This window comes from Haemaphysalis longicornis, unplaced genomic scaffold (assembly GCF_048455015.1).
Source record: "Haemaphysalis longicornis isolate Haplotype H1 unplaced genomic scaffold, Haemaphysalis longicornis Haplotype H1 scaffold_8, whole genome shotgun sequence".
Taxonomy (NCBI): Eukaryota; Metazoa; Arthropoda; class Arachnida; order Ixodida; family Ixodidae; genus Haemaphysalis; species Haemaphysalis longicornis.
Genome location: NW_027526445.1, coordinates 66,349,687 through 66,367,294, shown reverse-complemented (window position 1 = coordinate 66,367,294; position 17,608 = coordinate 66,349,687). Strand labels below are relative to the sequence as shown.

Sequence of the window (17,608 nt, the reverse complement as noted above, 5' to 3'; positions counted from 1 at the left end):
AATTGAGGTTTGCCGCAATACTAAACGTACCTAACTCATCAAACAAACCTCCCTTTCGCGGCTTCTTTTGATTGCGATATTTTAATACAGGCCACGAGTTCAGGGACGCAGTGTGCAGCTGTTACCTGAATCCCTCCGAACACGGCTGTCATGTCCATTGCTAGTACTTTATTTTTTTTACCTGTTTCCCGGGATCACATTTTGTACGGAATATTTTTTTTTCATACAACACACCCACCTAGTCGGCAAATGTTTCCGTTAGCTTCATTTGTGTGCCGAGCGAGTGCAACGGAAAGCTCTGCCTAATCGCATTCCGTGCTGTTTTGCATCGTAAGGAGCATTGAAACGATCACCACAAGAGAGCGATCTGAAGCCCCGTCCTATAGTAGGTGGGTCACCTTTTCGCATTGTATTACGCTCTACGCGTATCTCTTGTCATTTGTGTAGGTTACTCGAGCTGTTCGCAAAAATTCTTTCCTGTGAAAAAGATCGTAAGTGACGATATACACGCTACGATAATCGCTTACAACGTCGGAACATCAAAAGAGCTGGTTCGCAGTATTATTACGGCTACAGGGTACCCATCCGTGTGGGTCTCATAGTGCGACATCCGATAATAATTTTCTTCGAGCAGATAACGAAAAGCAATCAGCAAGATAGTTAATTACCCTATTCTACAATTACCGGTTAATAAAATATTTTAATACAAATGTGTAAATTTGACAGCGTCTAGAAGGCCTCATCGCTGAAATACAGGTGAAAACCAAGCACAAACAAGGATCTGGCTTTTTTATGTTTCTTGCAGACCCTAATTTTTATTGCTAAATGGCGCGAGCAATATGTCTAATACTGCGGATTATATATAAATTACAATCTTATCCTTCGTTTCTCATGTATGCGGATAGTCAACGAATCCGCTTCCATCGCTATTGCATTTGTACTGCAGGTCGCTGTTCCAAGTACGTTAGAGATTAGACGTCGGAAGCTTGATAATCTAATTCAGCAACATAAATTTACACTTTCAATGCAGGCCCTACTTTTGTTTTCGGCCACCTCGCTGGGATAGTCAAAGAGATGTTAGAGCAATTCGTCCCTGATTTCTGATAACAGGCACCAAAGTATTATGTGCTTTCTTAGTGCATATTTGCGGCCCATACAATTGCGAAGACTGTAGTTTTGCAGTTTGAAAATTTTTCCTTTTCTCTCTTTGTTTCTTAAATTTCTAGCACCTATCTACCTTTCTTTTACTAACTCTCATATTTGATTTTCCGCATCTATCTTAATTATCTCAGCAGGTATTGGAATAGTTATGTGATGCGAGAATTCCCAATTCCAAGCCGATTCATGAGTAAGACTTGTACCAGAATGAGAAAAATTATAAAACCAAGAACTAGAACGCCGATTTAAGCAGACGTGTTTTTCTGAGTATAGTACAAGAGGACGAGCGGTACCGGAATTGCGTTCTCCAATGTAGTACTCTTGTCCGTTCAAGAAAACCTACGTACAAGTCAAATCGAATATTCTAATTGCATCTAATATTATAAATCTCACATGCACACAATACTGTTACTGACAATAATCCTACGCCATAGCTACACTGTACAAAAAAATCTCTCATAATTTTAAGAGGTCTTCTTTATCACCAGATGACAGCAACGACGTAACCCGGGCAAGTTGTAAAGCCCACAATACCGCATGTCAACTCCGCGAGCTTGCTCAACAGCTGTGCGCCCTGCCACGTTTGCTTTGCAGCGTCTGGTCCTCGACAATTGGTCGGCGGAGAAATGCAATCAAAAGTACGGTAATGCGGCTCCTGAAAAATAGATTGTTTACATGCTTATTCAGGCACTGAAACTGTAACGTTTTTCTTCTATGGACTGTTCACTGCAAATAGTTGCACTCTGCGAAATTAGATGGCGTGAACACTGTACTTACCACGAGCAGCCTGAAAGGGCCTGGAACCAATTAATTCCGCCGTTGACGGCCATGATGCGCACCAAGGTGCGTTATTATAAAAATTGGGAAGGAACGCAAAGTCCACAATTTCGTATTCACGTTCTTGTCGAACACACATTTACCCCTTCAGAATCTATAAAAAGCGTTGGCCGCAGCGTTTCAGTGCACGAAAACGAGAATGCCCCGTCGCACTGTCACTACTCACGTGATTCGACCATTCGCTCCAGATAATTTGGATTCCTCCCGTAACCCAATAAGGCCCGCAATTTGAGACAGCTATATGAACAAGAGTGTGGAAAAGCAGGAAAAACATGTTTGGTTAATCCATTGTTGCTCAGGCTAACGATATGCCGGTTTCCCAAAATAGGGACATGGATTCGTAAATAACTTTCCATCTTGCCTCAGCTGGCCCATAGCAAGCATTATCAGTGTACAGTGAGTTCCATCTACATAGGTGTACTCCCTTAGGGCCAGTAATTCGCGGAATATGAAATTCCTCTACGAGATCCAGTTTAAACCATTTCAGCGGAACCTGTACTTTCTCAGTGCGCGGCGTCTGGCAGTGTAATGAATCCAATCTTCGTAGGCAAAGGTGTGTGACGATTGTTAGGTGAAGTATTTCGTCACGGGAGTTTAACTCGCGTGGTAGCTCTTTAAGTGTCACAATTGAACTAGGGACCTAGATTGCCAAATATCATAAACGCTGCCGGAAATTCTAGGTTCGTAACCTCGACTCAATTAATAAATCTTGCACATTGATAATTTTACATCTACATTCAGTGTGGCTGTACGGTTGCGACATGTCTAGGAAAGCTTGATCTGGTTTGTAAAAGCGTTCAGGTATTCCGGCACAAAAATATTTATTCGTTCAGCAAATTGCTAATAGCATGCCTGGTATTACACCTACAAAATCAATTGGGAATATTTCAAGACTAATAAACAGGATTTATCTGGTACAAACCACCTTTAAATAAACAATCTTTGTGTACATGACGCACCCTATTGAAGAGGTGTTGGCTTTCATTCTTGGAGACTCTCCTTCAAGAGAAAGCCACTCTAGAGAAAATTGTGAAACAATTATGTTGCTCACGGGAAAGGATTGCACTTTGTAGCGCTACGCGTAGCACTAAAACACTAGTTTTTGTTGAAGGGGCACATGTATTTTGTTTATAGCAGATTTATTTATTTATCTATTTACAGATACGTTACAGGCCCTTGGCGAGGGCATTGAGTAAGCGGGGCTAACAAAGGCATGAGTACAAATTTAACAAATACCACAAGTAACTGCGTAAAAGGAGCCAGGAAGCAAGCGCGAAACATAACACGGAAACTAGAACTAAATATCTATAAGTGAAACATGACATATAATCACCGAACCACATAAAGTCAAGTCACGGCACATAGCATTAAAAAACTATACAATATCTGTAACTGGTCGTGACAAAACAATGTAGCATAACAAACAGGAAATGTCATAGCAGCGCTTACAGGAAATCTGAACAGATTGTTTAGATAGCGTTTTACAAACAAAAATGAACCAAGAAAGATCAGTGGGCAGAATGAATAGCAAAAGAACTTGCGCAGAGCACAAAAAATACCATATACAATCATGAACAAAGTACTAAGATCTTAAGTTATCAACTGAAGTGCAAGACCGATTTGTTGCGGAAGCAAACTGGGTTGGGGTCTAATACCAAGTTATCGGGAAGATCACTCCACAACGTGATGGCTCGAGGCAATGAGGATGCGCTAAAAAAGTTTGTTTTACCGTACATGCCCGAAAAGATAAGCTGGTTGTGTAGTCTAGTTGATAAGTAGGAGGGTAGTTCAATAGGAAGTCTGGTCATTTTAGTACTATTTACGTATTTATGACAGAGGCATACAAGAGATATATTGCGGCGAGTGGCTAATGATTACTTGTTGTGCTTGTTGTTTTCTAAAGATTGCTTGTTGTGCTACAAAACGCCATTTTTCAAGTACAGAAACAACCACCCTTACGTTACTCAATTCTTCCTCACCAGCCCACATTGTCCATTTGGCTAGGCACATGCCCGAGGGGTTTTTATGTACGGTTCCTACGGCAAATGACACGTGATCTCCACCTAACCTATATTAGATTCACACGTGGCGAGATAAACGTGCTCTCGGAAAACTTACAAAGGACGTTGCACAAACAGAGCCGTTTGGAAGACAGGGATGCAGCGTTGAGAACAGAAGATGCTTCGTCACCAGTGTTTGTGTTCGAGTGTCACTCTATTGTTCTACGTAGGTTATTGCAGCTCGAAACGGGCGCTGCGATACCGATTTCTTATGCACGCAGCGAGAATGTAAATTTTTGTTCGGGTCTCCATAGGAGAAAGTTTTCCCACTGCTGGGACGAGAGATCTCCGAAATTACCGAGAGATTGTGCTACGTTATCACAACTCGCCATTAAAATGTTACTTATGAGATGGTGGGGCTTCCTGCAACAACTGTAAGCATTTCGAAATACTAGGGTCATTCTTGAGCTTCTTAAACACTGTTCTCACCAAAATTACAAAAAGGACCTCAACTCCAAGCCTATACCTCGGAGTTGCATTAAAAGATCAACAGCAAATCATGCTTCAAATACATGGCGCGCGAGCAGTGGAACCAGGAAAAAATTTAATTCAGTTGACCAAACCTGCATAGTGTTTATTTTGGAAGAAGCAGAATGGGAGGGGAAGAGCATGAGAAGTGGCCGGGGATAAAAGATATTCATTTATTTTGGAAAGGAGGCAGAAGACTATCGTCTTTCGCCGACAAATGACACGAATTTAGCAGAAACTCAGCTACTTTTTCTATGTTTGGCACCCACAGCTTGGATGATGTATTTCCAGGACCAGCAAAAGACGCTGCGGCTATCATCGAAAAAGGACGTTGCTGGGGTGCAAAAGTTCCTGAACAGAAGAGCATCATGTCCGGTGACCTGAAGGACGTTGTGAATGATGCGATCGAGCGCCAGTCTGACGACCTGGCACAGCTGAGCTCATTTTTGTGGTCTCACCCGGAACTGGCCCTCAAAGAGAAGCAAGCACACGAACTGCTGACTGGCTTCCTAGAGCGTCACGGCTTCCGAGTGGAGCGCGGCTACCTGCTGGAGACCGCATTCAAGGCAGAATTTCATGCCCCAGAAGGGTCGGATGGTAGGTTTTGCATTGTATGTGAAATGGACTGTCGCGAAAATGAATATGCTTCCTGGTATATCTTTACACAACACCTATTGGTGGTGTGGGCGGGGAAGATGGGAACAAGATTCGAAGAAGAGCGATTTTCGAAAGCATTACAGAGAGCGGATCACTACGAGCAACATCGTGGGCTTCAAATGGACTCGTTTTTGTAATTTTTTCGAAACATTCACCAGCTTGGGTATCATATGGGCTGCGTTTTTCGAACGAGAAATAAAAAAGGCCCAAAATTTGCTAATGTTTTTCTTTAACGAAGGTGTATTTTGTTACTCGAACTCAGCGTAGTCTCGGGTAGGCTTGCCAAATTAGTGTAAACGTAGACTGAAGACTACGTAGATGGAACGTCTGCGTGAACTACGTAGGATAAAGAGAAGACTTAACATAAAATTCCCAGAGCATATTCACTCACATTCAATGTATGGACATTTTAACAAACTTTTGAGCGTATCCATTTTTGGTTTCAATAAACAAATACAGTATACGCACTGCAGACATAACGGAAACTATGGCAACAGCTCGTACAGCAGGATCCGCCAGCGGGCGCCGGTCTAAACGATGCTTCTAGTTTCAATCGGCTCCTGATTAGCTCAGCAAAACCTCACTTCACCCGACTCCCCACTAGACCGACCAAACCAAAAAGGGGTGCCGCAAATGTAGTATGGACCGCTTCTAGTGAAACCCGCAAAGCATAATTGTTTGAAAGCGCACCTAGGGGCAAGCTCAGCACGCGCAAACCTCACACGTGGTATGACGGTAGTGTAAGTAAGCCGCTGGATTCATTTGCTTGTGTTTGTTTTAGATGCGACGCATCTCTTTCACTCGCCTTGTCCCTCCGGCGTCGTCCGGCAGTAAGGATCCCTGCCCCATTCTCCTCGCCGCGCCAGCTGCGCGCTAGCGCCGCTATCACTGCAGCTCCATCTGCGTGTTAGCGCTCGCCGGCGCTCGCTCCGTCGCCGTGCCAGCTGTGCGTGGGTGCGGGTTAGCGCGCAGCTTGCGCTCGGTTAACACATGCGCATGCGCTGCTATGCGCTGCTCTCTCTCATTCCGCTGCATATAAACGCGGTAACTGCGCCGCTCCGCTCAGTCGTTCCGCCGCCGCTCCGCCGATGACATCCTCCGATGACCACGGAGGATTTGAATGGAGACTAACAGGTCTGTTATCGCGATGGTCGGCGCAACCGTAACAACCACCGGCCACCCCGATAAAATATACACCATCTTCCCGCGAGGGGAACCATGAGGTACACGCGACGCATCGCGGGTGAACATGCTGCGTGAAATATGGACACACAACAACAATGGTGTTAATCGACCAGATTTAGGGGAAATCCCCAAGGTGGAGTTTCCCCTAAACCTTGGGGATTTCCCCTAAATGTGGTCGATTAACACCTGTCCTTCACTTCGAGTTGTCGATCAATTCGCTTTCGCGCTACTAACGACTAGCCTCCTGGTTAGCTCAGTTGGTCGAGCGGCTGCTCCGGTTAAGCAGTGGTCCCGGGTTCGAATCCTGGACCAGGACGAACTTTTCTTTAACTGCGAAGTTTCTGAGAAAGCTGTATAGCTTTCCTTTGTAGCCGTATGGCTGCATTTCGGTGGATGTCAAACTTTCCTTCACAACAACAATAGACACGCTAACATAGCTGAAACGCAACGGAAACCCCCGATGCGTCGCATCTACCCCATGGTGCCCCTCGAGGGAAGATGGTGTAAATTTTTACGTTAAAAATGTTCCACAAAGGAATGCGCCTTTTTCGAACATTGGGGTTTTCATTTCCAGACCTCTTTTGTATCTTTCCTAACGTGTTTTTCACGAAGTGAAATAAACAAACTTGAACTTGACGATTATTGCGAATTTTTTGGCAGGTTCAATGTGTAAGAAAACCGTTTTCAAAAAATTCATGTTTTTTATATCTTTAAACTTCTGCTTTAGCTTCTAGCTTGATGTCTTGTTTATACCACATAAAAACAAACCATACTTCTCAAACCCAGCCACGTTGAGGGTAATGCTGAAAGTAAAATCCCCTTCCCAGATTGAGACACGATTGAGTGTATTTGCGCCCCCGTAACATCATACTATTTGCTGTTCCTGGTCATATCCATTTAATTAATAATGCACCGCGCTTAAGAAATGAGAAGTATACAATCATTAGTGCAGTATATTGTGTGCCAGATCAACAGTGGTTCTTTCTCGCAATCCTCACTACTATTTTTATAGCATACTATCATCATCTGAGCGCATATCTTCCTGTTATACTTGTTCCGTGATCAAACTTTGTTATGGGTCATCGTGTTGTTTTCAAAATGGACGTCGGTGCAGTGTACAAGAGTTTTGCTACGAGGATTCACCGCCAGCAAAGTAGAAAACAAAGTTCAGAGTTTTACCATGTTATCAACTATATTGAAAAATGCCCAGCGTAGCTAATATTGCGGATAGAAGTCACCACAAATTACTTATAATGCATAACTCGCAATAAAAGGAACGTATCGGCTTCAAGTGTCAAGCTACCCTCATTACAACGCCATGAAAAGCTTAACGTGTCTATATTGAAATAAAGCGTGGTTACAAAATATTCTGAAGCGTATATTATATTAGGTACGCTTCTTTGTACGCTTGAAGCATGGTTCTTTAGCCAGGAATGTTCAGTGCATGTGAAATGTGGCGCAGGGCCCTGCATCGCGTTGCTGTGTGAGTACGACGCACTTCCAGACATTGGCCATGGCTGCGGTCACAACCTCATTGCGGAGGCTTCCATTGGAGCCGCCCTGGCTGTCAAGGAGGCAATGACGAAATGCAATCGCACACGCGGGAAGGCAAGTGCCTTCAACAATCTTTTGTTGTTGGTGTAACATGCAGTGTTGTTTGGGAAAATTTTTACTTCCGTATATGACATCACCAGAATTCTGTATCGCTTCATGAATCAGTGTTACTTTGGCACAGTATTGCCTATTGTTGGCAGGTTAAGGAAAAGCTAGTGTAGGTGGCTTGATTGAACAGACGAGATGAGATGTACGGATACTGCCGTGGCCCTTGCTCTCCATTGTGTTATGCTTGTGCAGCACAGAAATGTGTACTTTTAAGCGGGCTCAATTTTAAACCACTCCTGCGCGGTATACGTACTACCATATTGATGCCTCTGTCACGTGCCAAGTCAACCTACTGAATTTTCGGCTTATTTGGCGTGTTTGTGTTATGTCACTTTTAAAAGAGCCCGTAAAACCTCCTTTTCATGTCCGAAAGTAATGTGGTGTGAAAGCTGTATTATACACCCCAAGGGGGTCAACACCCCACCAATTCAGTGTCATCATCAACATCATCATCACCAGCCTATCTAAGACCACTGCAGGTCAAAGGTCTCTCCGATTATTGTCCAATTACCCCCATCCTGTGAAAACTGTGACCAATATATTCCTGCAGACTTCTTGATCTCATTTGCCGATCAAACTTTCTGCCGCTCCCTGTACGCTTGCCTTCTCTAGGGATCCACTCTGTTACCCTTAATGACCAACGCATATCTTGCCTTCGCATTACATGCCCTGCCCACGTAAATTTCTTCTTAATTTCTACTAGTACGCCCTTTACACGCGTTTGTTCCCTCACCCACTCCGCTCTCTTCTTGTCCCTTAGCGTTACACCTATCATGTTCCGCTGCTTTGCCCTCTGAGCCATTCTCAATTTAAGTTGAACCCCCTTAGTATGATCATCACCACGTGCTTTGCCCCCTTCCATTTCTTTCAAAGCCTTCCTTAGTTCTTCGGTTGTTACTGGTAGGATGTCTATCTCCTCTGAACTACTTTCTCGTTCGGAATTATCCTGAATGTCCTGGATACTTTACAGATCCCTACAGAACTCCTCGGCCACTGTGACTATGTTATCCCGATTTGTGATGACATTGCCTTGCTTGTCTTTAAATACATACATCTGATTTCTTCCCACGCCAAGACACCTCTTTACTGCTTTGAGGCTCTCTCCGTTCTTTACAGCGTATTCGATCCTCTCCATATTATACTGCCGTATTTCAGCTGTCTTACGTTTATTGATTAACTTTGAATGCTCCGTTGGTTATATTCTGTCAGCTGGGAGGGAGATTGTCATTTCTTAATTAGATTTTTCCTCTCCTGGGAACGTTTACCAGTATCCTATCTAGCCATCGTGCCCCGATTTTTACTGCACACTTCGTGATAATGCGTGTAAGGTTGTAGCTGGCTTCCTGTGTCGTAAGCTCGGCTTCCTCGGTAAGAGCTGAATATCGGTTCTGCAGTGCGATCCTGAATTGTTCTAAGTTACACCTTACTGTTAGCTCATTAACCGGCTACTTTCGTACTATCTTGTTACGGTCCCTTCTCAAATCTAGCTTAATTACAGATCTTACCATACGGTGGTCACTACACCTTTCCCTTCCGAGCACTTCCACATCCTTGACGACGCCAGGGTTATCGCATATGAGGTGTATTTCATTTCTATGGTCCCCATTCGGGCTCTTCCACGTCCATATCCGGCTCTGCCGTTTACAGAAGGTATTCATTATGCGTAGGTTATTCCGTTCTGGAAACGCAACTAGTAGGTCCCCCCCTGCTATTTCTACAGCCCAGACCATAGTTCCCAACTGCCTTGTGTCCAGGCTGATTCTTGCCTTCTTTAGCATTGAAGTCCCCCATAACTACGGTATACGGTGTTTTTACTTTAGCCATTGCCGATTCGATATCTACATAGAAATATTCCACTACCTGGTCGTCGTGGCTGGATGTGGGGGCATAGCCCTGTACCACTTTGAGCTTGAAACTCTTATTGAGCCTAATTACAAGACCTGCTGCCCTTTAGTTATTGCTATAGTATTCTTCTATGTTGCCAACTAAGCTTTTATTGACTAGAAATCCCACTCCCAGTTTTCTTCTGTCCACTAGATCACGGTAACGTAGGGCGTGTCCATTTTAAAGCAAAGCTTTTTACCTCTACCCCCCAAGGGTTCTTTCGCGACCATTGGTGTCAACAGAAAACTCCAGCGAACAAATGAAAGAAGTGACTGGCACCGCCAGGAATCGAGCTTGGAACTCATAGCGTTTCATTGCGAGAGCTCGTAGTTTACCGATTCAGCTATGAGCGCACGCGGAGACGGGAACACAGGTGGTGCACTCACCAACCACGTCTGCGCGTTTACCACCTGCATTCTCGCTTAATGCCACGTGGTATCGTCACGCGACCTATCGCGCCGCTGTGCGCTTCGCCCACGGCAGGTGTAGCAGCCGTGCGAGTGCCTTGCGCATGCGCAAGGAGTTACAGAAATTAAAACACGCTCACACAAACGCATGCCATCTGTCTTCTAGAACGCCAATGTGCGAAAGCCTATGACCTCCAGTATTCAGCACAAAAATTAGAGATACTTGTCTTCTGCCCTCATGGCAAACGCCACATCATGGAAGATATTCAACTACTCCTTGACGACGAGGCCATCATTCCAAGGCCCAGCATCAAGATCCTGGGCCTACATCTCCACCCCAACACCAAGAGTGACGCATCCTTGCAGCACTTCATATACAGCATCAATAAAATCATACACATGATCAGGCGAGTTGCCACCAAGGAACGACGCGTGAAGGAAGCCGATACCTTTCGATTAATTCAAGCTTTTGTCCTCTCCAGAATCAGTTGCGTCAACCCCAGTCTTCTTCTCAGCAGTGATAACAAAAAGATGCTGATATAGTGATTATAAAAGCGGTTGAGCTGGCCATTCGTCTTCCCATGAGTGCGTCCACGAAGAGGATTCTTAGGATGGGGGCCCACAACACGGTAAAAGAGCTTATAGAGGGCCATCTTTCTAACCAGAAGCTCCGATTGAGCAGACCTGCAGTGGTTCGCCGAATCCTTCCTATGATTGGCTGGGCAGCAGAGATTGTCACACCGCGTGATGTACTCTCGGACTCTTGGCGACAACAACGAAAGAGGCTCCCCTTTGCATGGAAATATGAACCCTTCACACAACGAGGGTCGCTGACAAGCACGGACCCAAGAGGTCAACACCACCCTCGGCGGGGATTATGCAGTTATCTACACAGACGCTTCCCAACATCGAGGGCAGCTATACGCAATAATTGTGGCTACATCCAGAACCAATCTCCTTGCGTGTGCCTCACTCAAGACCAAAGAAATGACGGCAGCAGAAGAGGCAACCAACGCTTTGGCTCTTACTGAAACAGGGGTTCGAAAAGGTAGTCACCGATTCCCAACAATCCTATCGCAATTACCAGTCCGGGTTGGTATCCCGCGCATTCCGTGCGCTAAAAACCTACTTCCCCAACCGATTTCATTCAGCCCATCGGGACGGCCGCTCACGCTTCCATGGAGCGCAACAAATACTCCCACCAACAAGCCAGCGCTTTTACCCCCCAGGCAATGGAGCTGCACGAAAACAGTCACCCGCTTGTTACGTTCAGGGACATAACCCAGAATAATCGCCTTCAGGGAGACCCTATCCTCGCCTTACCCTGACATTTCCAGAGACTACCCTACGGCTCATACAATGCGGCTCCTTCCCACACCCGACGCGTCTTCACTTAATGCACCCGAATCGCTGCGACGCTGAATGTTAATTTTGTTCAGTAGTTGGAACACTCCGCGACATATTAAGGGTGTGGGACTTTAGACCTGAGCACCCTCCTCTCTTCCCGTCAACTACCCAAACAAGTGCAATGGGAGAGGCCGCTGTCTACTCACTCTCTGCCTACCCAGCTTCAGCTTGTAGACAGAGCACGGGCGGCGTGATGTGCATATGGGTTCCAGTGACAGAACCACTGCCCTGCGCCGCCCGGTGGGCCGTTCAGAAATCTGAATAGAAGTATTTCCTCCTCTTATTCTTCCTCCGCCTCCTCTCATCCCCAACTTTCGGGGACACGCGCCTCCGAAGACGCCTAGCGCCCTCCTCGGCGGCAGCCGTCGACGGCGAGCGTAACTGAATGGGAGGGAGCAAAAAAAAATCGTAGCTCTCGAACGGAAGCAGGTTTTTCAAAAGGCCTTCTTGAAATACCTAGAATTACTTCAAGCGCACCCGCGGCGAAAATTAGAGCAGTGTAAAGCATTAATTACCGGTTCCTCACACACCTAAAGTTTTCCATAAGGGGCCCTTGATTTCTGATTTGTTTCGCAATACTAGCGGTTATACTAGTGCTGCACAGAAAGATTTTTAAAAAGGCCTTCGCGAAATACCTAAAACTACTTAAAGCGCACTCACAGGTAAAATTTCAGCCCTGCAGAGCATAAATTGTTGGTTCCTCGCCCCCCTAAAGTTTTCGAATTCCCAGAGCGAGCTTCTCGATTTCTTCCTTGTGTCGCGATACTGGGGCAGAAAATGGAGATTTTTCAAATTACCTTCGGGGAATGTTTAAAACTACTTAACCCGCACTCACGGGAAAAATAATCATGACAAATAAAAAAGGGAGAGAGCAGGTGGGCGGATTGCGAAATTGTTCCCGGCAATTTATCAAACGCCATTTTATCGAACTCCCGGCGGCCGTTTCATCGAACATTTCAACGTTTGGACAAAGGCTTTTTGGTACAAAACCTTCTGTAGAGGCCGTTTCTGCATGTTATATTCTGTACACGTACATTTAAAGGACGCGGAGTCGAAGGTTGGACCAGCGCATGATTAGCAAACTAGTCCCGGGCCATCTTCACTAACGTGAAACCTGCGGAGGGGCGAAGGGTATACGACTGTATGTGTATTCTCGGCGGCTTGGCGGCTTTGCCTACGGAGATGAAACCGTTCGGGGGTATGATATACAGCTTTGCTGTAAGTCTCGTGTCTTTGAAGCACGAAGCGTCCTAGCGCGAGTCGTTGGAAAGCGAGTGTCACGGTGTGTTTTTAGTAGGAGTTTTTGACGACGGAGATAAAACGTTCTGGCGCGAAGCCCTGTATACCGAGTGTCCCGGGGCGTTCGTTTAGTATGCGTTACGTTCTAGCGCGAGGAATTGGAAAACGAGTGTCCCGGTGTTTTAGTGCCGTGACTACATGATACGACGACAACGATGACACGGGACGCCGACAGCCCGACCCCCTAAGGGGCTTCGACCCCGACGGCATTTTATTAATCAAGGAGAATTTTCCCCATATCCGAATAACAATGTTTTGATCAATCAATCAATCAATCAATCAATCAATCAATCAATCAATCAATCAATCAATCAATCAATCAATCAATCAATCAATCAATCAATCAATCAATCAATCAATCAATCAATCAATCAATCAATCAATCAATTTAATTAGTCAAATAATTTGAATGATTGATTCATGAGCCGATCAACGATGGCAATTATTATGTTTTATGTGAGAATTAGGTGGCAGTGATCTTTATTTTGCGGGAAGCTGTATATGGCTCACTCGACTTCATTTCCTGTTGTCGCGGCCCGTAAGCGGGATCGTTCAGCAGAATATGCTTTGCGACGAAGCCAACATTCCTACGAAGCTTCTGTAGTTCTGTATCTCGGGAAGAAATCACGGTGCGATACGATTGCTATGTCACTACGCCCTGCGCAGTTTCTTTACTTCTCGTAATTACCCTGAAACGAATGAATGACGCTTGACGGATCAAGCGGCTATATAATCGCAGGGAGTTTTATCCCAATCGATGTTATGAGTACTTGCCAGTCGCAGTTTTAATACAAGGAACACAAAGCCGCTCCTCCTGAAACAATCCATTAACATCACAGTGGTAAAGGTGGTTCTACTCCTTACACACACGCTTAGAGTGAGCCCAGCCAATACATTCAATAAGAAAGTATTATAAAATCGCAATTCCGAGCACATTTCTAGTTCATTTGATAACTATATTTATTGGTAATTTTCAGGATTTCTCCTATTCATCTACCAGCCCCCTTGGTAAACAGAGGGGTGTGTCACTTGTTTTTCTCATGAAGACGACTGTCTCAGCTCTCGCCAAACCAGCCTATTCAATTTTTTTCTTTTTTATAATGGAAGAAAGCGATGTTTATCTGGGGTGTCTATTATATGCACGACTTGAAGAGGCAATTTCCGGTGGGGCGACAGAAGGCGAAAAAAGAGCGATTCCTGGAGGGGAGGCGCAGTCGGCAAGACCCCACGCGCGAAAAGGTGTAGCCAGCAAGCTTGTTCCTCGATGGGTGGACAGGCGCCAACGATACCTGGACATTGTGTCCTCAGCGGCTTCAAGTTCGGGTGTTTTTTTGTTGCGTAATTGAGGTTGTGTGAGCTCATGGTGACCGTATAGCTTTTTTTTGCATCAATGCAGTGAGGCTTCAGAGGCCTGTAAGGTTTTCAAGGGAAACCGAAAAGAATATGAGTGGAAAAGGAATCCGGGGGAGATTGAAACCTAAAGACGAGGGTGGGGAGGGAATGGGTGAAGGCTTGGGCGAAGAATTAAAATGAAATGAAAGTACGCGTGCAACCAGAAATCCCTAATACGGGAATGAGTGGTATTTGCGAGCACAACCCGTACGAGCTTTCCAAAAAGGACCGTTTTTCCTCCACGACAATATCCTATAGGCTTGTCTGCGAAAAAGCTAGCGACAACAGTGTTTGCAAATTCATTTTAGCGTGACAGTTCAGCCTACATAAATATTTTCATACGATTTTCTGCATTTTTTTTCAGGTAACCGAATGTTTGTGAAGCTCATTTAGAGAAAACTACATAAAAATACATTACCACACCTTAAACACTGGCTAATGGACCTTTTACCAGTAGCGATCTGCGCATGCGCGGACTGCCGGTACGCCATTCTTGGCAGTAGCCTCAGGTGAAATAAACAAAAAGGCGCCCCTCAGCTTGCTGCTTAGGGAGCGGTTATGCTTCCTAGGGCTGTACGTTTTTGTTTCCTCTTTTCGGACAGTTCCCAGCGAATCCGTACGTGCACACAAAAAAAGGCGTTCAAAAGAAAGGGGCGAAAATTTTTGAGGCTGACCACCCTGCGATCACTTGGTTACCAGTGAGGGAGCAACGAAAATGAAAAAAAAAAAAAAAAGTGAAGAAAAAGGCGCGCTCCGGCCACTGCAGATTGGTCACGCGAGCGTGCACCTGCTACATTCACGTGAATAGCGCAGGTGACACGTGGGTGCGGGAGGCACTGCAGCCCGAAGATATCTTGTGCACAGGTTCTGCGAAAGCCCGACTCTGGGGGGGAAGTGCCTTACGACTAATTTCAGTTCGCCGTGGCGGCTGCTTGGAGGACCGGTACTAGAAAAAAGATCCATTTAACCTTATAACCCAGGAGTCTTTGTCGGTTCTCTGCTTATTATTTTTTACATCTTCATATTTTATTGTAATTTTCGCAGCTCAGGTTAGTTTTCGGTGTCTTCAATTTTTTTCTGTTCGTTAGGTTATGTTAGATTCGTTCACCTTAGGTGCGTTAATGGAAGGCGAAGCAGTGCCAGACTACAGTGCCTAGTACATTCTAGGCACTGTATACATCCAGGCGGGACATTTTTAATCGAAACAACGCCGGTGGGCGCACTTCAGTGGAGTGCATACAATACTGTCGGACGGCATATAAACACAGCCTAATATAAATGCACTCGACTTCCTTGAAACGATTTCTCCTGTCATTCTTTATTGAGAATCGTTCCTCGATTATGTTGTATTCATTTTATGTTTTTTTTTTCAATATCGACTGGAAGAAATATTTATTGATCATGCAGTAAAGTCAGCAAATATACTTCAGACCAGTGTTGTACACGTTACTCTAAAACAGGAAAGAAAACTCGTTCCTCGTTCCTTCCCAATTTTGAAACGAGTTACCGTTACAAGTTCCTTTATTGCGAAAGGCACGTGTTCCAGCTCCACTTCGAACATTGGAATGTGTCGTTACATTAACGTTACATTTCATTTTTTAAATAAAAGTGTGGTGTCGGATAATCCCGAGGCGAAATAAAGTGTGAAATTTAAAACTCACACCAAACTACGTATATTATACGAATAGGAGCCTTGCCGGCAGCAGATTATGTTGAAATAAAATGGATCCACAGAAACGCTCCTAGACAAATTTTTTTGGGGAGAACCGGAAAAACTCCAGACATGTCTAACTGCGATTTTTGGTACATATGGCACTTTCAACTTCGGTTTTACGAATGCGCAGTAAGGTTACTGCGCTTGAGATGTGCAGATAGAAAGTTACATGCAGGCACACAATTAAAATTCTTGCATAAAGAACTGTGTCGAAAGGAGCAATACATAGGCGTTTAATGAATGGTTATTACAATATTGCAGGTTATCTAAAATGCCTTACAGGCCCTGCGCAGGGAATTGAGTAAGGGGGTAAGCTTTGAGTAAGCTTTGAGTAAGCTTTGTAAGAGTAATTGAGTAAGCTTTGCAGATCATACAGCCCAAATTTGCGAGTAACAAAACATAACAGAACAAGTAATGGCTGCAAGGTTCACAATACAAGTTTTAGTCAAGAAAAATAAAAAATAAAAGTCAGCACTGTAGTCACACATGAAATCTACGCGCAAGAATTACAAAGTATACCGAACACAATCAGGGTAGTAGATAAAGTAAACAACCGAAAATATCCAAATATGTTGACACGACGCACAAATCAGTTGCTGTGGTTAGATACGCATAAGGGAAAAGCACAGGAAATAAAAGCACAGGTTGAAACCAACCAACTAAAGTAACTCTGAACGCTGGCCGTCCACGTTCCAGCGGCCTCTCTCAGGTATTGTCCATACCGCATGCGACAAAAGTATGCCCAACAATGACGAAATTCCTGTCCTTTGTCAACACGACGCGTGCAATACAAAAGGTCCTGGCACTCCCTTCGACCCATTCCCGTCGACTCCCAGACCGCGCCGTGACGAACTGCATGCGTACTCTAACTTTGAGCAGTACAGCATACCGAGACACAGCGGCGCGCTCAGCCGTATTCATAGCCGGTGACACTTCGGATGAACCCGCCGCGGTGGCTCAGTGGCTAAGAAGTTGCGCTGCTGAGCACGACGTCGCGGGTTCGATCACCAGCCGCGGCGGCTGCTTTTCAGGTGGAGGCGAAAAGCAAAAACGCCCGTGTGTACGAGATTTCGGCGCACGTTAAAGATCCCCAGGCGGTCAAAATTAATCCGGAGCCCTCCACTACGGCGCGCCTCATCACCTGCGTTGCGCCGGCGCGTTAAACCCTATAATCAATCAATCGACACTTCGATTGACCTCGCAGCGAGCGCAACTCCCCCCCCCCCCCCACACCAGACAGTTTTTTCCAACAACCTTTCCTCGGCAGTGAACAATTCTATCGGCCAGACGCGCATTCTGGCCATTCCAGAGAAACGATGAAAGGTGAAAAGCATTCTCGCGGCTGCGCTATTCCTCCATCGAACGCCGCGTAAGCTCCGCGGGGGATCCAGCCATTTCGGTGTAGGTCATTTCGGTGCAGGACGTTTTGGTGTGGACATGTCGGTGCACAGACGTTCGGCCTTGCAAGGAACGCCGTT

The 17,608-nt window shown here is 45.3% G+C and overlaps 1 protein-coding gene across 1 annotated transcript in view; it reads left to right on the top strand.

Annotated features, from left to right (window-relative positions):
• The first annotated feature begins 291 nt into the window (after positions 1–291).
• The window catches only part of LOC144148870 (peptidase M20 domain-containing protein 2-like), a 38,883-nt gene continuing 21,566 nt past the window's right edge, over positions 292–17,608 (top strand). The window contains exons 1-3 of the mRNA XM_077680391.1: positions 292–389; positions 4,815–5,120; positions 7,828–7,973. Coding sequence (XP_077536517.1) covers positions 4,892–5,120; positions 7,828–7,973 — 375 coding nt within the window. The 5' untranslated portion in view covers positions 292–389; positions 4,815–4,891. The remainder of the gene's footprint in view (positions 390–4,814; positions 5,121–7,827; positions 7,974–17,608) is intronic.